Here is a 21,050-nt window from a genome sequence, read left to right as displayed (position 1 = left end):
TTTGATTTTCAAATTAAAGCCTAATAATACTTGAAATATGGATCCCAGTTGAGATAAACCTTATCTTTAGAAATTATGGAAGGGAAAGAGCATAGGAGTAATTTGGTAAATATTTCTGGTGAAATCAATAGCCTTAGAATTGATCTTAATGGAAACAGATGAGTAAGTATGATGTTTCTTGAGTATATATTTTTTTAAAAAACAGCAATTTAAAGTTTATTCCAAAAATTTTTCTTGAAGCCAGTGAGCAGACTTAGCAGAAAGATTTGTGCTTTTCATGGAAGCCTTTGGATTTAATAAGGAAGACAAACGTAATAATCAGAAATGAACTGACATCAAGGCTCAAGTAGCAGGGATTTTTAGGAGACAAAGAAAGCCAGGATAGAATAGTTTATTTTAAAATTTTGGGGGCGGGATGGGTCATTCATTACTTCTTTCATCAAGTATTGTGACACTGACTTTGTGCCAGGTACTAGGAACATATGCATGAAAAGAATTCTTGATATCTGTGACCAAGTGGGATGAGATAATATATAAATAAAAACTTAAAATCTATCAAATTGCTTTATGGGGAATATATGTGCAAAGTGGAAAGAACCTATAAATACGCCTATAGAGTTTGCTAGTTGAAAAATAGTGGAAGACTATTCTAAGCAGAGGGAAGTATATGCACAGGCATGAAAGGGCATGGTGTGTTCGGGGAGTGTGAAGCAACAAGGCTTGAGGACATTGGGTGTCATTTTCCTTGAAGTCTCAGTAGCAAAATTTTTCTTGAAATTGGAGAAAAGTAATTTCCCAAATCTCTTTTCTCTTTTATGTCCTCAACTGTTGTAAAAGTTAGTTAAGTTTTATACCTTAATAATTCTCTGGAACCATAAAGAGTTTTAGCTTAGTGCATGAGAAAGAGACAACTCTTTGGATGGCAACCCCAAATTAATTTGGGGGTTTTAGTTCTTGGACATCCAGGCTACTCAGTGGTTATGGTAACTACCTACCCTCAGTTTAAGTAAAATTACCTTTTAAATATGAGTCTGGCTCATAATTGGGGGTTCTTAAGAGTGACAGTTTAATAATAACATTGATTAGACAGACAGAGCCTAGTCCAGTTTCTCTTGAATGTAAGGAATAGTGAATTTCTGATAATTAACCAAATAGTTAAGATTTGTGAAATTCAAATGTTAGATATTAAAAATTACTTAACGTCTTTATCATTTTTGCCCCCCCCCCCCCAGTAAAACTACCTTTTAAATTTTAAAGGTATTACACCCTTGATTTGGGATGTTTAGTTTTGGTATGATGAGTTGCAGGGGATCCAAGTAGAGATATCCCATGAACAGTAGATTTATTCAGTTAAACATACAGAATTTCTGACTTAAGTAGCTAAATAACTGTTACATTTTTTCTTTTTCCAAAAAGAAATTGTGTACTCTTTTGCATATGGAGTGTTTTGATGATCATGAATTTACATACTCTTGCATCAATTCAGTCCTTTTTTACTCAACTTATTCCATAAAAAAGGAAACAAACAATAAGGAAATTTGAGAAGGGGATTAGAGAAGGATAACTACTATCAAAAACTCATCCTAAGTGAAGTAAACCAAACACAAATGAACAAATATTGTGTTGTCTCACTAATATGAACTAAATATGATGAGTGTGCTCATGGAGGTGAACTCTAAAATATAGATTACTAGGAAATAGAATGTGGTTTGAGAATGGGAGTTGATGCTTTATGTAGAATTTTAATAAGGCCTATTGTAAAACTGTGGAAATGAATAGAGTTGATGGTAACACATTATAGTGAGTATAATTAACACTGCTGATTTATAAATGTGATTGTAGCTAAAAGGGGTAGTCTTTGGACATAAATGTCAATTGAAAGGAAGATAGACAATCATCTAGGGAATGAATAACATTGAGTAACAGTGATTTCGGTGATGGATTAAGATTGTGGTTTTTATTTATAGCATAAACATAAGAATGTTCTTCTTTTACAAAGAGTTAAGAATATGGTGATACACTGGAAAATTACAACTAATGTAACTTATTGATCATGGTTAACAGTAATATTGTAATATTTTTGCAGCAATGGCAAAGAAGATATATCAATTCTAAGGGGCAACAATAGGGGGATATAAAGGGGTATGGAATTTTTCTTTTAGGAGTAATGAAAGCATTCTGAAATTGAGGTGATGACAGCACAACTCTGATGAAAATGAGAGCCACTGAATGTAAACTTCGAATGGATTGTGCAAAACATGAAACTGTTTTAACGCAGGGAATCCAGTGGTAGAAGATGGACTGTGGTTACCAGAACAAATATAATAATGTTCTCTCATGGATAATAACAAATATATAATACTAATACAGGATGTTAATAATCAGGTGGATTGGGGGAAAATATACAAAATATAAGATATTGGATATAGTTAGTAGAATATTTTGACTATGGTCTTTCATAGTTTATAACAAATATTACACAACAATGCAAGATGGTGGTGGTGGGGGGGGTGATATTTGGGAGCCCTGTATGATGATAAGCATGTTTGTTTTGTAATTTCACAACTTTTACTATGCACTTATTATTTATGTATATTCATGTATGAACAATATCCTTCAATAAAATTATACTTAAAAAGAAAAAAAGTAAAAATAAAACTCATCCTAAGTGTATTATCAATATCAAAACTGCAGATAAGAAAAGAGATGCCAGGCATCATACTTCAGAATGCCTACAAGTAAATCATCTATAATATCACTTTTAACAGTCATAGAGATGATGTTTCAACTGCAACTATCAGGCCTGAAATTTAAGACATTTTTAGAATCAATATCAGATTAAGAGATGCAGTCAATACATATTAACTGTACACCCTATAGGTGCATAGCTCAGTGGCTAGACTTTGTGTAATTTTTCAGAGAAATTCAAGGCATGGTTGCTGCCATTAAAGAACTTACAGTCTGTTTGGAATGACAGTGTCACATACATGAAACAATTTAAAAATCAGTAACTTAAGTGGTGTTGTATAGGGAAGAAACTGCCCTGATAGATAGAATAGATAATAAAGATTTTAGGAAGAAGTTATGACTTGAGATGTATCTTAAAGAATATGGGATTTAGGAAAGGAAGGGAAGGGAATTCCAGGATAGAATTGTAGCATGAGCTGAAGTAGTGACAGAAACTCAGAACAGTAAGCATGTGGGGAGTGAGGATAAGGGGATGTAACAAGTATGAAGGGAAATAAAGTTATATGACTAGAGTAGGGCCATCCTAGAGCAGGGGTTGGGAACATATTTCTGTAAAGGGCCAGATAGTAAATAACTTAGGCTTTATAGACCATATGGTCTCAGTTACAACTACTTGATTCTGCCATAGTATGAAAGAAGACATAGACAATTATGAAGAAATGAGTATGCCTGTGCCTAATAAAATTTTGTTTACAAAAACAGGCAGTGAACTGGATTTTTCCTTCAGGCTGTAGTTTGTCAACCCCTGTCCTAGACCCATGGTTCTCAAACTATGTGCCAGGGTGCACATAGTGAACTCAGAGGAGAACCACAGGATATTTTAAAATTTTGAGGGAAATAAGGCACGTATTTCAGTGTCTGTATTAGTTTTCTATTGCCGTCATAAAAAATTACCACAAATTTAGTGGCTTAAAATAATATAAATTTGTTATCTTAGGGTTCTATAGTTTAGAAATCCCAGCATGAGTCTCACTGAGCTAAAAATCAATGTGTTGTCATGGCTGCATTCCTTTGTAGAGACTCTAAGAAAGAATCCATTTCTGTGCCTTTTCTAGTTTCTATAGGTTGCCCATAATCCTCTTGGAATGGATTTCAGAGACATAGAAATAGTATCTTGATTGAGGTGGTGGCTACATGACTATATACATTTGTTAAGACTGAACAGAACTGTACACTGAAAAGGGTGAATTTTACTGTGTGTAAATATTCTCTAAATTTTACCTCAATATATGAGAACAGGTTGAGGTTTTTTTAATTTTTCTAAATGGAGATATTCAATTCATATATACTGTAAAATTTACAATTTTAAAATGTACAGTTCAGTGGTTTTCAGTATATTCACAAAGTTGTACAACCATCAGCACTGTCTAATACCAGAATATTTTCATCACCCCTAAAAGAAGCTCCATGTCCATTACCGTCACTGCACAGGGTAAAGAGAGTAAAAAATACTAAATTTGTATTAATATTCTAGGAGTACACAGATCTACATTAAGTTGTAACTCTGGGTTGTAGAATTAAACAGATTAGTAATTATAAAGTTGGCAGTTTTTAAAAGTAAAATTCGGATTTGACTTGTACATATCTGTTGACCCTGGGTGTGCCATTATTCATTTGGGGAGGGAAATAAAGGAGAAAACTCAAGAACCAGAACTGGGATAGAGCTTCTAATAACAGCTATATAATAGAAGGTTGAAAGGAACTTTGTGGCCTGTTGGTTCTGAAGCTACTATGGTCAGCATTTGGATGAAACGGAACTATGTAGATATTTTCGAGTTAACATATATTGATTGGCAATGGGTAGGGTATGGTATTCTGGGTTTCAACTTGGTCCTGAATTCCTTACCTATAGGTATTCCTTATCAGACAATCATATCGCTTCCCACCAACTACCGTTACGTGGCTCTGTTCTAACTCTGCAACTTGGTACTCTGTCAGAGCCTCTTATGTCAATTTATTACCCTCCCCCCCCCCCCGCCCCCATAATTCTACAAGTCTTGAAAATTTGTAAAACTCAATACTTTTTAAGACTTATGATCATTTTACTTGTGCACCCAAAGTGAATATTCAATATTGTGACTTTGTCATTTTGACATGCAATTTGCAAAGGCAGCAGATTCTCGTCTTAGTTTCTGAAAGTATCATTGTTCAAAACTAGCTGAATATTCTAAGTGGTTGTCTTGTATTAAATGGGAGCTTCCCAAAGATCCTAAAATGATCTGAAAAATACTGAACTTTGACATGATACTTCTTGCTTTTTCTTTCAGGTTGACCATACATGCCCTTGCCCAGAAGCTCAATGCTTATTGGAAGGAAAAGACATCTCAAGAGAATTTCGAGAGCTCAGTCATAGCCAGGCCAGTACCGTGAGTAATTACTATATAATATGAAAGTATTAAATGTGCTGCAAATGGAAGGAAGTAGGGTAAGATGATGCTCTACACATCATAAAGTTTAATTAATTAAAATTAGGAAATCACGGATACTAATTACATTATTCTCTAAATGTCTATATTCTGGTTTAACAACATGGGGTTTGAATCATAAATATGATTAATACATGAGTTTATCCTATATTCAGTGATACAGTAGAAGATGATAGGCATTTAAATCAGACACTCCTAGATGATAAATCTGGATGTGCTTCTTAATAGCTTAAAGTAATTAAGTCACTTCACCTATCTGAGTATAATAAATGAACTGAAATAAAATTCTTAGCACAATGCCTGGCATATAGTAGTTGTTCAGAAATGTTAGCAGACTTCTCTGTATTCCTGGTGAACATCATTAGAACTGCACCAAGGTATCTGAGAGAAGAAACAGGGGACCCAGCTTATTAGAGAAAAGATAGAATTTATGAATGTCAGATAGGGAATTATACAGGTGTACATCAGGATGAATTACCTCAGTAGGCTGGGGAAGAGACATAATACAGAAGATAGAATGAATAGCAATACACGTAATACCACCAAGACAAAGATTATAGTGTTAAAAGTTCATTTTGGAATAGGCACACATTTATTTTTAAACTGAAAATCGTCAGACAAATGTAACATAAAATTTTGTTTCATATTAAATCGGTTGACTGCTCTATGTATATCACCATCTTCTTATTCTAAAGATCTCAGCTCATTTTCAAACTTCCTGGTTTTCAGAAATTCAAATCAAGATGAGATGTCACTTTTTGCTTTTCAAATTAGCAATGATTAATGCAATGAAGCAAATGTTCATATACTGTTGGTGTGTGTGTGTGTATGTGTGTGTTATACAACCTTTCCGGAGACAGAATCATAATAAGAGAGCTAGTATTTATTGAGTACTTACTTACATGCCAGGTACTGTTCTAGTTCTTTACATGTAGTAGCCCTATGAGCTAGGCAGATATTACTGCTTTACAGATATAGAGACTAAAACACTGAGAGCTTAAGTAAAACTTGTCCTGGATAAGTGGTTAAGCTAAGGTTCAAATATGTAGATAGGACCCCAAACCTAACTTCTTAATCACTGAATTCTGCTGGATGGATGCAGTGAGGGTAGTATGGTACAGTCCCCTCAGCTACCTACATACTACAAGCATGAGCTGAAAACCTCCTGTCTGCGGAATGGAAAGATCTATGATAGTCTGCATGTAACTTGAAGCAAGGAGTTTCTTCCTCTAAGTATGTTTATCCCCCAGAGAGTAGTATTGGCATGTTTCTGCAGAAAGCTCTTCTTTGTATGTACGTATAGAACTAAAACTAAAGTGACCTTTCTTCTTCTCTCCCACTATTCTGAAAATTGTTTTTTGCTGGCTCTGGCTCTGAAGAAAACAGTGGTTTATTTTCCATTGGGGAATGTGACAGAGCTCCCCTGGCTAAGAACTCAAATGTATTCACCAAATGCAATGAATGTACAATAATGATGAAAGAGGTTGTTGATGTGGGCGGAGTGGGAACCTTTTATATTTTTAATGTAACATTTTTTTGTAATCTCTGTATCTTCCAAAAAATACAATAAAAAGTAATAAATGCTCAAAAAAAAAAAAGAAAGAAAGAAAGAAAGAAAACAGTGGTTGTATGGAAATATATAGACACCAGGTGTCAGACCTGAGCTTAGAGTTTTGAGGTTGCAAGGCTGGAGCAGCCTGGAACTAGGATATTCGAAGCTATGTAGCTAAAGATGTATACAAGCTTTCTTTGTTAAAACAGTGTTCAAAAAAGAAATGAACATTGCATTTAAGCAGTAGAATTGAGTGTGTCCTTTATTTCTTTCATTATTTTCTGGGTTTTGTATAATGAGCTTATATTACTTTTATAACTAGAAACAAACTTTATTTTAAAAGATAAAGATATTAAATTAAGAAATAAAAGAACCACACTACTCTACTGAAATGTCTAAGGCCATTATAAATACAACTTATGCAAAACTCATCCTAAATTAAATTGTGTTACTTAAATTGGCCTGAGGTACCTCTCTGCCCTCTTTCTGTATCTTTTCTCCAGCCTCTCCCCGCTTCCCACTCAAGCCTTCCTTTCACACCTAAAATACTGACTACTGATATTGGGGGTATGCTTACAATAGAAATCTGAAAGAGTTTTATCTTAATGATTTAACCCAACGTTTGGTCTGGAGCCACCATTTCTAGGAATGAAATTTAACCAAATTTATATTACTTTTTAAGAATAATTTAGGGATTATCAACCTAAATAAAATTTCAATTAAAGTATTAACCATGGCTGTTATAAAGGAAAGAAAAAGAAGAATAGGGAAATTCTTCAGGGATTGGGGAGTTGTTTTGATGACAATGTCTCAGTGATTCACAATGAATGCATTTTTTTAAATTTTTTTTTATTTTTTCCTTCTTTATTTTTTTAATGTTGCATTAAAAAAATGAGTTTCCTATATACCTCCCACCCCTCTGACCCCACTCTTCCCACATCAACAACCTCTTTCATCATCATGGCATATTCATTGCATTTGGTGAATACATTTTGGAGCACTGCTGCACCACATGGATAGTGGTTTACATTGTAGTTTACACTCTCACCCAGTCCACCCAGTGGGCTATGGCAGGACATACAGTGTCCAGCATCTATCTCTGCAGTACCACCCAGGACAACTCCCAAGTCCTGAAAATGCCCCCGCATCATATGTCTTCTTCCCTTTCCCTACCATGCAGCTACCGTGGCCACTTTCTCCACATCAATGCTACAAATTCTTCCATTACTAATCACAATAGTTCTTTAGTAGAATATCAGTAAGTTTACTCTAATCCATGCTCTATTCCTCCATCCTGTGGACCCTGGTATGGTTATGTCCACTCCCCCACTATATCAAGAGGGGGCTTAGATTCCACATGGATGATGGATGCAATTCTCCTATGTTCAGTTGTAGGCACTCTTGATTCCTTGGTGTGGTGGTTGACCTACTTCATGTCCCTGTTAGCTGGCCAGAGTATGTCCAATAAACCAAAGTGTAGGAGTTACAAGTCTACTGAGGCTCAGAGCCTGGCTGTCACCTGGACAGTTCAGAGATACAGGTCTCCTGAATATACAGCAACCCCAATGCCAATCACAGGTTCGGTAAAAGTAGCAGAAGAGACATGTAGAAAGGTCCTATCTGAGTTCAACTCCATCATGCTCAGGAACACAAACTCCAAAGTAGTGTCAACTGACATGGCACTGAACTCCAGAGCCATCTGCCATGACTGTAGAACCTGTAGCCCTCAGGAGAAACAGTACCTGGGCTTCTAATCTACTTTGGCTGTCCCTGGGACCCTACCAAAGTGGGCATATGTGCGAACCCTCTGATGACCCCACGACTCTTTTTTGGAGACTCATTTGTCCTTTCCATTTCCCCCTCATATCCAAAGTCAGAAAGCAGTTTTTAACACCTGATATCATATGTAGGCTGAGATATTCTGCTGGTATGAGTTGACCCTTTTATTCAAGGTCTTCTTCTAGTTACATCATCAGCTGGTACTTGGTAGTTATCCCTCGGTGCCAGGGAGGCTCATCCCCAGAAGTCATGTCCCACACTGGGCGGGGGGAGGTAGTGCATTTACATGCTGAGTTTGGCTTAGAGAGTGGCCACATTTGAGCAACACGGAGGCTCTCAGGAGGTAACTCTTAGGCACCCTGCGTCTCTAGACCTAGTTCATATTTCAGGCGCGCACAGGCCCATAATCATAGCCTTCAGTATCAAGGGCTCATTGTTGGATCATCCATCTTTATTGGTCTTTGCCATTTCACTTGAGGGATTGTTGCAGATCCATTAAGACTGTGATAGAGCTTCCCTGGCTAGGAACTCAGCACTCCATCAGTTGTTGTTTTTAACTGAAGCCACTGTGAAAATATCCCAACATTTTTATGTACCCTGTATACATGTCCTGGAGAACTCCCTCCCAACTATGTGCCCTCTATCAATAATACCCCACACCAGTGTTCCTCCCCTGCCATAGTTGAACCTCTTTGTGGTCCGAAACTTCTTTAAAAATGAAGCCTAATATATTGCCAGGTTCCATTAATAGTAAAATAGAATATAGTGATGGGTTTAAAGGTTAGATATAGAATACATACTAATTTAGGAAAATTAAATAAAGTAAAAATAAATTGGGGTATCCAAAAATGAAAAAGCTTTGTTTTTGATGTTTTGCCTTTCATCACTGCTATAGGTGTTGCCCTATATACACACTGGCAAAGTAATTCTATTTATTCCTCGGTGTCTACATCCTTTTTTTTTTTCTTATTATTAGGTTTGTCTTCACAAAAGTGTTATTTTTTTTAATATTCATTTTATTATTTATTTCTCTCCCCTCCCCCCCCCGCCCCAGTTGTCTCTTCTCAGTGTCCATTTGCTGCGTGTTCTTCTTTTTGTCTGCTTCTGTTATTGTCAGCGGCATGGGAATCTGTGTTTCTTTTTTGTTGCGTCATCTGGCTGTGTCAGCTCTCCGTGTGGGCGGCGCCATTCTTGGGCAGGATGCACTTTCTTTCGCGCTGGGCAGCTCTCCTTATGGGGCGCACTCATTGCGCATGGGGCTCCCCTACGCAGGGGACACACCTGCATGGCACGGCACTCCTTGTGCACATCAGCACTGCACGTGGGCCAGCTCCACACAGGTCAATGAGGCCTGGGGTTTGAACCTTCGACCTCCCATGTAGTAGATGAATGCTCTAGCCACTGGGTCAAGTTCGCCACCCCCCCACAAAACTTTTAGATCACAGTAATTCACATGTACAATATATGGTATTCCTACATATCCAACGTCAAACACTTTGTCCCATTCCCAGCAATGATCTTTTTATATGTTCATATTATGTTTCCTGCACCTTTATATGTTCATATTATATTTGCTGCACCTAATGTACAGATATTGAAACAATAGCTTTCAAACGTGGTTCCATTTGGGTTTACATTATGGTTTATATTTTAGACTCTACAATTTTCCAAATTTTTAGTTATCTTATGTTTTACATAATGGTTTACATTTTAGCCTGTAGACCTTCATACATTTTTGGTGTAATTGCACATATACTATATCCATCATTGCATGATCTTGTGGAACACTTACACTGCCCCACAGTTATCCTGATTCCATTTATTCAATACCTCCTTCCCCCTCCCTTCAGGGCCCACAGTGACAATCAGGCTTCGTTACTTGAAAGACAGTATTCAGAGATACTTGCAACAATGTTGAGGGCTTGACATACTCAACTGCCCTAACCCATTGGAAGCCGCCAATTCCCTTGACAGATACAATTCCCTCTGTTTGAGAACATGAGTCCTCCCCAGGATGTGGGTATACCTTCACTCTCATTGTATGAGCCTCCACACAATAACATAACCCACTATGACAAAATGAGCACTCTCACACTCCCTAGAAGCTTGCCCTTTGTCAGATGTCCCCCATTAAGCATCTTAAATGCGTAAACTTCCTTATTGTATTTTCTAAAGAGTTTTCTCTATATTGTAACTTCAAACACATCCCTGACAACCTCCTATGTTCAAATGTTCCCCCCATCTTCCCCCCAATTTCTTGGGTCATCTGACCCTCCTTCCCATCCCTAGCCCCCCCTCAGGCCCACAAAGCCCCACTCAAAGGTATCCCTATGCCCACATTTTATCCCTTCCCTGTACAAATACTTACCTCCAGTTTATCATAGATTTCACCCATGTACATGTCAGCGCACAACCTTCCTCTACCCCCCAACTTCATTTAAGCCTATCATCCAGTCTCTAGTTCTCTGAAACAGTTTGACTTATTTCATGTCAGAGCAGTCATGTAGTATTTGTCCTTCAATGCCTGGGTTGCTTGACTCAACATAAGGTTCTCAAGATTCATCCATGTTATCACATGTGTTTGTACTGTATTTGTTCTTATAGCTGAGTAGTATTCCATTGTATGTATATACCATGTTTTGTTTATCCATTCATCTGTTGATGGGCATATGGGTTAATTCCAACTTTTGGCAATAGTGAATAAGCTGCTATGAACTTTGTTGTGCATATATCGGTTTGTGTCCTTGTTTTCAGTTCTACTGGGTATATACCCAGCAGTGGAATTGTTGGGTCATATGGCAAATCTATAGCTAGTTTTTGAGAAAGCGCCAAACTGTCCTCCAGAATGGCTGGATCCTTCTACATTCCCACCAGCACTGGATAAGTTTTCCCATTCCTCTGCAACCTCTCCAGCACTTGTAGTCTTCTGATTTTTGATAGCTGCCTTTCTTATGGGAGTCAGGTGGTATCTCGTTGTTTTGATTTGCATTTCCCAAAAAGCATATTTTCATGTGCTTTTTAGCCATATGTGTATCTTCTTTGGAGAAGTGTCTGTTCAAATCTTTTTCTAATTTTTTAAATGGAATGTTTGTCTTTTTATTTTTGAGATATAGGAGTTTTTTATATATGCAGGATATATCTCCTATCAGATGTATGGTTACCAAATATTTCTTCCCATTGTGTAGGCTCTCTTTTCACTTTCTTGAGAAACTCCTTTGAGATGCAGAAGGCTTTAATTTTGAGGAACTCCCATTTATCTATTTGATCTTTTGCTGCTTGTGCTTTTGGTGTGAAGTTCATGAAGCCATTTCCTACTACAAGGTCCTGTAGATTCTTCCCTGCATTGCCTTCCAAGGTCTTTATGATTTTGGCTCTTATATTTAGGTCTTTGATCCATCTTGAGTTGATTTTTGTATAAGGTGTGAGTTGGTAATCCTCTTTCATTCTTTTACATACGGATATCCAGTTCTCCAGGCACCATTTGTTAAAAAGGCCATTCTCTCCCAATTGGGAGGGTTTGGTGGCCTTGTCTAATACCATATGGCTGTATATATGAGGATCTATATCAGAACTCTCAGTTCAGTTCCTTTGGTCAGTGTGTCTACCCTTGTGCCAATACCATGCCGTTTTCACTACTGTAGCTTTTTAGTATGTTTGAAGTCAGGTAGTGTGATTCCTCCAATTTCATTTTTCTTTTTCAATAAGTTTTTGGCTATTTGGGACCTCTTTCCTTTCCAAGTAAATTTCATAATTTCTCTAGTTCATTGAAGAATGCTGGGTTGATTTTTTTATTGGGATTGCGTTGAATGTGTAGATCAATTTTGGTAGGATAGACATCTTATTACTATTTAGTCTTCCTATCCATGAACAGGGAATATTCTTCCATTTATTTAGGTCTTCTTTAATTTCCTTGAACAGTGTTTTGTAGTTTTCTCTGTATAAGTTTTTTACATCTTTAGTTATTTATTCCTAAATATTTGATTTTTTATTTACTATTGTAAATGGTATTTTTTTGTTGATTTCCTCCTCAGATTGCTTGTTATTGGTCTACAGAGATGCTACTGATTTTCACACTTTGATCTTGTAACCTGCAACTTTACTGAACTCATTTATAAGTTCTAGAAGCTTTGTTGTAGACTTCTCAGGGTTTTCTATGTATAGGATCTTATCATCTGCATATAGTGAAGTTTTTACTTCTTGCTTTCCAATTTGGATACCTTTTTTTGTCTGGTTCTTAGCTCACTGCTCAAGGAAGTACTTCTAAGAGTATGTCAAATAGAAGGGGTGATAGTGGACATCCTTGTCTCGTTCTTGATCTTAGAGGGAAAGATTTTAGGATTTCACCATTGTAAATGATGTTAGCACTGGGTTTTTCATATATACTCTATGTCCTGTTCTGAAAGTTTCCTTCTATTCCTATCTTTTGCAGTTCTTTTATCAAGAAAGTGTGCTTCATTTTGTCAAATGCTTTTTCTGCATCTGTAGATATGATCATGTGATTTTTTTTCCTTCAGTCTGTTTATATGTTGTACTACATTAATTGATTTTCTTATGTTGAACCATCCTTGCATACCAGGAAAGAGTCCCACTTGGTCATGGTGTATCATTCGTTCAATGTGTTGTTGACTATGATTAGCAAGTATTTTGTTGATGATTTTCGCATCGAAGTTCATTAGAGAGATTGGTTTGTAATTTTCCTTTCTTGTGGTGTCTTTGTTGGGCTTTGGTAATAGAGTATTGTTGGCATCATAGAATGAGTTAGGCAGTGTTCCATCTGTTTCAATTTTTTGGAAGAGTTTAATTAAGATTTGTGTTAGTTTTTTCTGGAATGTTTTGTAGAATTCACCTGGGAAGTCGTCTCGCCCAGGGCTCTTCTTATTTGGAAGGTTTTTAATGACTACTTCTATCTCTTTACTTGTGATTGGCTTGTTGAGATCATCAATTTCTTCTTTCTTCAATGTATGCTGCTTATGTGTTTGTAGGAATTTGTCCATTTCCTCCGTAGTCCTTCTTTTTGGCATATAGTTTTTCAAAGTATCCTCTTATGATATTTTTTATTTCTGTGGGGTCAGTGGGGATATCTCCTTTTTTCCTTCTTATTTTGTGTATTTGCATCTTCTTTTTTTCTTTGTTAGTCTAGCTAAAGTTTTGTCAATTTTATTGTTCTTCCCAAAAACCAGCTCTTGGCTTTGTTTATTTTTTCAAGTGCTTTCTTATGTTCTATTTCATTTAGTTTTGCTCTGACCTTTATTAAATCTTTCTTCTTCCTTTGGGGTTAGTTTCTTGTTTTTTTTACTAATTCCTCCAAGTGTACAGTTAGGTTTTCTATTTTAGCTTGTTCTTTTTTGATGTATGAATTTATGGCTATAAATTTCCCTCTCAGTTCTTCTTTTGCTGCATCCCATAAGTTTGGATATGTTGTGTTTTCATTTTCATTAGTTTCAAGGCAGTTATTAATTTCTTTTGAGATTTCCTCCTTGACCCACAGTTTTTCTAAGAGTGTGTTGTTTAACTTCCATATCCTGTTGCCAAATCTGGGTCTCTAGCCCTTGCAGATTTTCAGCTTCATTCCACTGTGGTCAGAGAAATTATTTTGTATGATTTCAGTCTTTCTGAATTCATTGAGACTTCTTCTGTGGCCTCACGTGTGATCAGTCTTGAAGAATGATCCATGTGCACTTGAGAAGAATGTATATCCTGCTGTATTTGGGTGTAATGTTCTATATACGTCTATGAGGTCCAGCTCCTCTAATATATTGTTCAAAGTCTTTGTTTCTTTATTGATTCTCTTTTGAGATGTTCTGTCCAAAGTTGGTAGTGGTGTACTAAAGTCCCCCATTATAATTGTAGAGGCATCTATTCCTTCACTTTGTTTTTCCAGTGTTTGTCTCATGTATTTGGAGTCACCCTTGTTAGATGCATAAATATTTATGATTGTTCTTTCTTCTTGAAAGATTATTCCTTTCACTAATAAATAATGTCCATCTTTCTCACAATTGTTTTGCATTTAAAGTCTTATTTTGTCTGATATTAATATAGCTACTCCTGCCCATTTTTGGTTATTGTTTGCTTGTAAGATTATTTTCCAGCCATTCACTTTCAACCTCCATGAATCCCTGGGTCTAACATGTGTTTCTTGTAGACGGCATATAGATGGGTCATATTTCCTTATCCAGTCTTCCAGTCTGAGTCTCTTGACAGGTGAGTTTAATCCATTGACATTCAGTGTTATTACTTTCAGGGAATTACTTATATTCGCCATATTGTCTTTGGATTTGTTTTTGTCATATTTTGTTTGGTTTTTTTCCTGTTTTTCTCTTTTTAGTTGCTCTTAAACACTCCTCCAACTCTCTCTCTCGTTTTTTTTCTTTCTTCCTGCAGAACTCCCATTTCTATTTCTTGAAGGGCAGGATTCTTGTTTGTATACTCTCTTAGTTTCTGATTATCTGTGAATATTTTGAACTCTCCGGCATTTAGGAATGCTAACTTTGCTGGATTGAGTATTCTTAGTTGGAAATTTCTTCTTTTAGTTCCTTAACTATGTCATACCACTGCCTTCTTGCCTCCATGGTTTCAGATGAAAAATCAGCACTTAATCTTATGGAGCCTCCTTCGTATGTAGTGGTTCTCTTTTCTCTTGCTTCTTTTAGTATTTTCTCTTTATCTTGAGCATTAGATAATTTCACAAGTATATGTCTCGGTTTAGGCCTGTTGGGATTTTTTCTTTTGGGGTGTGTTGTGCTTCCTGAACATGTACATCCATCTCCCTAATATATTTGGGAAGTTTTCAGCCATTATTTCTTCCAACAGCCCTTCTGTCCCCTTTCTCTTCTCCTTCTGGGATTCCTATACAGCATATGTTTGTGCATTTTGCATTGTTGTTCATGTCCCTATGACCCTGCTGGATTTTTTCTATCTTGTTATTAACCAGTGCTACAGTCTGTTTGATTTCAGATGTACTGTCTTCTACATCACTAATTCTCTCCTCTGCCTCTTCTAATCTGCTGTTATTTGCTGAGAGTGTATTTTTGATTTCTTAGTTCATTGCTATTGATCCCCATCATCTCCGTGATCTTTTTGTGCATGATCACAATTTCTTCTTTATGCTCCCCAAGTGTTTTCTTCATATTCTTAATCTCTTCTTTCACTTTATCAAATTGGTCCCTAATATATATTTTGAGAGCTTTAATTACATGTTCAATGTTCTGCTCTTCCTGGTTTTTAGTTTGTTCATTGTATTGGGGCCTGTTTTCCTGATTATTGTTTGTTTTTTGTTGCTGTCTGGTCATCATTTTATCTTGAAGGGTTTAAGCAGTTGCTTAGCTTCTTTGTCTTGTTTGGGGTTCAATTAATTGTTGTTTTTGCGTGCGTTTTAAATCTTTCCTTTGTCACTTTGTTCTTCTTCTTCTGTTTCCTTGTTGTTGCCCAAGTTCACTTGAAGGAAAGTATTAGGGCTAGAGAAAGCAAAAGTAGTAAGAAAAGAAAATGAATTATAGCAGTATTTATAGTAAATATTAATAGAGGAACCATGTGTGATCTAAGAGAGTGGATATTAGACTCATGTAAGCTCTGTAGAGTTATAAAAGTAAGAAAAGTGGAGTACCTATAATGAGACAGAAAACTGAATATGGGGAGGAATATAGTGTGAATTAAAAGGCCAGTGTGCAGTCTCGAAGCCAAACTCAGCATGTAAATGCAATGCCTTCCCTCCAGCGTGGGACATGACACCCGGGGACGAGCCTCCCTGGCAACGAGGGACCACTATCAAATACTAACTGATGATGCAACTGGAAAAGGACCTTATATGGAAGGTTCAATGCGGATCAGCAGAATATCCATGTCTACATAAAATAACATGACTTTAAAATGCTGTTTGACCTAAAGTAAGGGGGAAATGGAAAGGAGAAATGAGTTTTTATGGCTATGAGTTTCTAAAAAAGAGTCTGGAGGCTGGCAGAAGGATTGCCCTCATGCACAACTGAGCAGAGTCAGAGAGACAGATAAAGCAGATACAACCCCCAGATATTGGTTCCTTTGAAGGCTAAAGAGACCCATGAGAGTTATGGCCATGGCCGATGGGGTTAACTACCAGGGCAGATGGCCCCTCATTGGAAATGGTGTTTATATGTGATGAATCTGGACTCAGATGGGATCTCCCTTCATAAGACTTTCATGCTAATGTGCTGGAGGTGCAGTTAACGTTGGGATTTAAGATATATTTAGGGGATTTGAATCTCTGGACTGACAATGTGATAGCCAGGTCCTGAGCCTCAACAGACTCCAGCACCTACAATCTGATTTATTGGACTTACCACACTCAGCTAAGATGGAGTTGAAGAAGGACAATCACCACACCATGGAGCCTAGAGTGATTACAACTGAAAATGGGAGGATTGCATCCAGCATCCATGTGGAATTTGAGCCTCCTCTTGACATAGAGGTGCAATGGACACAACCAATCCAATGTCCACATAGAAGAGGTGGTATTGGATTGAGAAAAGTGGACATGGTGGACGATGGGTATGGGGAAAGGCAGGAAGAGATGAGAGGTGGAGGTGTCTTTGGGACATGGAGCTGCCCTGGATGGTGCTTCAGAGGCAATCACTGGACATTGTAAATCCTCACAGGGCCCACTGGATGGAATGGAGGAGAGTATGGGCCATGATGTGGACCATTGACTATGAGGTGCAGAGGTGCCCAAAGATGTACTTACCAAATCCAATGGATGTGCCATGATGATGGGAACGAGTGTTTTGGGGGGGGAGAGGGGGGGGTGGGGGAGTGGGGTTGAATGGGACCTCACATATATATTTTTGATGTAATATTATTACAAAGTCAATTAAAAAAAAATACAAAAAAAAAATAAAAGGCCAGTGTGTTCAGGAGAGAGGGAAAGAGAAAAGAATGGACAATAATATGAAGAGTGAATATAAGACAAAAAAACAGAACAAAGGTATTAGAAATAAAAAGTCAGAAAAATTGGGGGCCATGCAGAGAGAGGTGTAATGTAAGCAAAACAAAATAATTGAGGATAGAAAGACGTAGAGGAAAGGGGATAGTGTCGGTGGCCAAAATCAGTACACACAGAAAAGAGTAAATGGAGGATTAGGAAATACAGCAAATGTGAAGTGCTCCCTGTAGCACCTAGTATATAAAAAAATAGAAGAGAGAGAAAGAAGGAAAAAAGGGGGGACAAAGGAGGGGGGGGGAAGCAAGCAAGAAAAAGATAAAGAGGAAAAAAAAGAAAAGGCCTTGGGGGGATAAAGACAAACCAACAAAATACCAGACAAAGTTTCAAGCAAGTAATCATCTTTGCAGTTAAATAAAACACTTAGGAATTTGACGTTCCCCCTTTCTCCCTTCCTCCCTTCCCTCTCTCCCAGGGCAGCAGGAAAGCTGCCTGAAAGGTCCAGTAGGAGACTCAAGTGAGTCCTTGTTGAACCCACTCAGCACTGAAAACAATGATTCTTAATTTCCAGAGGGAGATACAGGAGGGCTAGTTGATTTTCTGACTCCACCTTCTCACAGACCAAGTTCTCTATCCCAGGGTGTTTAGGTAAATTGGGCTTTCTCAGCAGATTCGCCAATTCTTTCTTCCCAGCCTCTCCCCAAGCCAACAGGTATGCTCTTCCAAGCCCAGAAGGGGGGTGGGGCAGAAAATTGAACCCACACTCGTTTGGCCCCTATGCACCTCTCACCGAATCCCTCCCACTCACAGATTCAGTCCAAAACCGGAGGTCTAGGGTAATCTCAGACCTCTGGGAGTGCTGAATTTGGGAAAAGAAAGTCCAAGATATTGCAGACTGAGGGTATGTGGGTCTGTGGAATGTGGGCTATGGGACTTAGGGGACACGGATCTCGGAACCATGCGTCTGGGGATGATGGGGCTTGGGGACGCCGCCACACAATCGACAGTTTTCAAGGAACACTGTGGCCGCCAACCCTAGGGAGAAGAGTCCTGCCTACCCACAACTTCCATCCTATGCCTAGGAACCCGCAGTTCTACCTTTAGCAAGCTCTACTTCTGTCACAGTCTTTCCGAATCGATGTCCATACACCTCCTGCCTTGCTAGTCCCCAAAACACCCTGCTCTGGCAAGATTTCAACCCTTCTCAGCCACTTCTTTTGCAGGAGAGATTGTGAGGTGCACTCACTTAGACACCATCTTGCCCCACATCCCCCCATAAATGCATTTTAAACCTGTCATGGGATTGGACAAAAGCAAACGAAATGTTCCTATGGCTTTTCATCCTTGGGAAATACTGTAATATGTATATATATGTATAATTTTCCTCGTTAATACACTTTAGAGTTAAAATTATCTTATTTTTTGCTTAAAACAAAGTTTCCAGGATAAATATTATTGATGTTCATAAACATTGGTAGCTCACCATTTAATACTTGTTCATATCTACTATAGTTCTATCATCATTTTATTTGTGAAGCTCAAAATATATACACTTTTGACAACTGGGCTATAACACTTCAAAGACATTACACATTTAAAATTATGTTCTTTCACCTTTAAGATGTATCTTTTTAATGTAAGACAAGGCACAGAGCTAGGATGTACACAGTCACATTTCTCCTTTTCCTCTACTCAGGAAGATTCCTGACCAGACATGGGTACAGTGTGATGAGTGTCTTAAATGGAGGAAACTTCCTGGCAAGGTTGATCCATCGACATTACCTGCAAGATGGTTTTGTTACTATAACTCCCATCCAAAGTACAGGTGAGGTTCCAGTACTCCATATTATAACTGAGATAACTCCTGATTTGTCTCTATATTCTAAAAATATTTTTCATCTTCAACCTGGCATTCAAACCCCTATACCATCTGGTCCCAACTGACCTATCCAGCATTTTCATTTGCTTTATACCTTAACACAAACCCTATGCTTTAGCCAGACCTGTGGCTTCAGTGTTCTCCACATAGGCTATGCTTATTTCCTCCTCCATGACTTTATAATGCCTTTCCTCTTGATTGCAGCGACCTTCTGCATTCCATCTGCCATTCCAAATCATGAGTCTGGGGAGCTTGTCTTCAGTGTGACACTTTTCCTGTTAACAGTTGTTTATAGTAATCTTACTTTGACATCCTATGGTATTCATTTCTTGATATTTGTTTACTTACTGTTTTCTATTATTTTTGATATTGTTCACGAATATATATAAGTTTGCTCTTCAAGAGATTGTAAACTCTTTGAGAGCAGATCCTTCAGAGTTAAAAGTTTTCTTCATATGCCTACTACACCTCTATCTTTGTTACAGTGCCTATTATACATTGAATGCTGTTTGTTTACATACTTGTCTTCCTGACATCTAATATAGTGTCTGGCATACCATGAGCATTAACTTCAACTTAACAAATATTTATTGAATTAACTTGGTATCCGCCTAAGGTCATAATAATAAGGCAGTTTGCTTTGATTTACCTGTAACTTTATAAAAATATTTTTGGAAGGATAAATGCTGATAGAAAAAAAAGGTATTAAAATATAGTATGCTTTTGGGGAAAAAAAGATGAATAAAATTCAGTAAATGAAGTCTGGGTCTATAATGTGCAAACATTCTCTCATAGTCTGGAGATATGGCTCAGCACCACTCCATGAACAGGAGATGGGATTGTATGATTAAAATATGGGATAGAGTATTTAGAAGTCTAATTTTTGAATCATGTCTCTCCCTCCTATTACTTTATACTTAGTCTAGAAGACATAGCCTTCCTGGTCACTTTGCCGCCTTATGAAATGGGTATAATGTAGGATTTCCAATTACTATAATTCTTTTTTATTCTAGGATCACTTTTAGACATAGAATAAATTTTCTTTTGCTCCTCTCATTTTTTATTCCTAAAATTATTTTCCTTTTGCTTTACATCTAGAAAGTGACTTTTAATTTATAGGACCCTCTTTTTCCTCATCTTTGCTAATCTCAGCTCTCTTCTTTTTATAGTGTAATCTAGTATCTTATTGCTGCTCTCTGTTTATCATAGTCTCTGATTTTTCTTCTTCAGACATCATCACCTAAACTTAGATATGCTAGTGCTTCTAGTCTGTACCTTGAGAACTATTTTCTTAGTAGATAAGAGACAAAAGACCTTGGTTATAGTCTCAGGAATATTCCCTTGGTGTGGAACCTCCAGCAAGTCTCTCATATGCTTGAACATTACTGTGTAAAACTAGATTATGCTTCTTGCTGCCTCCAATAATAAGAATTTTGTAGCAGTCACATACCTTGAGTGTCTCTAGTGAAAGGTGATATATGCACCAAAATAGTTATATGATTGTATGCCTTGAAATATGAACTGCTACATGTTAGCCTGCACACAGGTTTTGTGATGTGGATAGGTTCTGAAGTCTAATGTTAGAGGATTGTTAAGCTGCCTTGTCATAGTTGTAAGGGAAGTAAGGGGTAAAAGTAAATGGGCATATTGTGCTTTCAAAAGATGATTCCTTCTCTCTACTGCAGGAGATGCTCTGTTCCTGAGGAACAAGAACTCATTGATGAAGACCTGTGCTTGAGCAAAGCTAAGAAACAGTTG

General features: G+C 37.4%; 1 protein-coding gene across 5 annotated transcripts in view; it reads left to right on the top strand.

Annotated features, from left to right (window-relative positions):
- Positions 1-21,050, top strand: part of MORC4 (MORC family CW-type zinc finger 4) — a 77,371-nt gene that overhangs the window by 22,744 nt on the left and 33,577 nt on the right. For all 5 annotated transcript variants that reach the window (XM_004478166.5, XM_071213146.1, XM_071213147.1 and 2 more), the window contains 3 exons: positions 5,016-5,114; positions 19,110-19,238; positions 20,978-21,046. In XM_004478166.5, coding sequence (XP_004478223.2) covers positions 5,016-5,114; positions 19,110-19,238; positions 20,978-21,046 — 297 coding nt within the window. The remainder of the gene's footprint in view (positions 1-5,015; positions 5,115-19,109; positions 19,239-20,977; positions 21,047-21,050) is intronic.

Source organism: Dasypus novemcinctus, chromosome X (genome assembly GCF_030445035.2).
Source record: "Dasypus novemcinctus isolate mDasNov1 chromosome X, mDasNov1.1.hap2, whole genome shotgun sequence".
Classification (NCBI taxonomy): Eukaryota; Metazoa; Chordata; class Mammalia; order Cingulata; family Dasypodidae; genus Dasypus; species Dasypus novemcinctus.
This window is presented reverse-complemented; position numbering and strand designations above follow the sequence as displayed.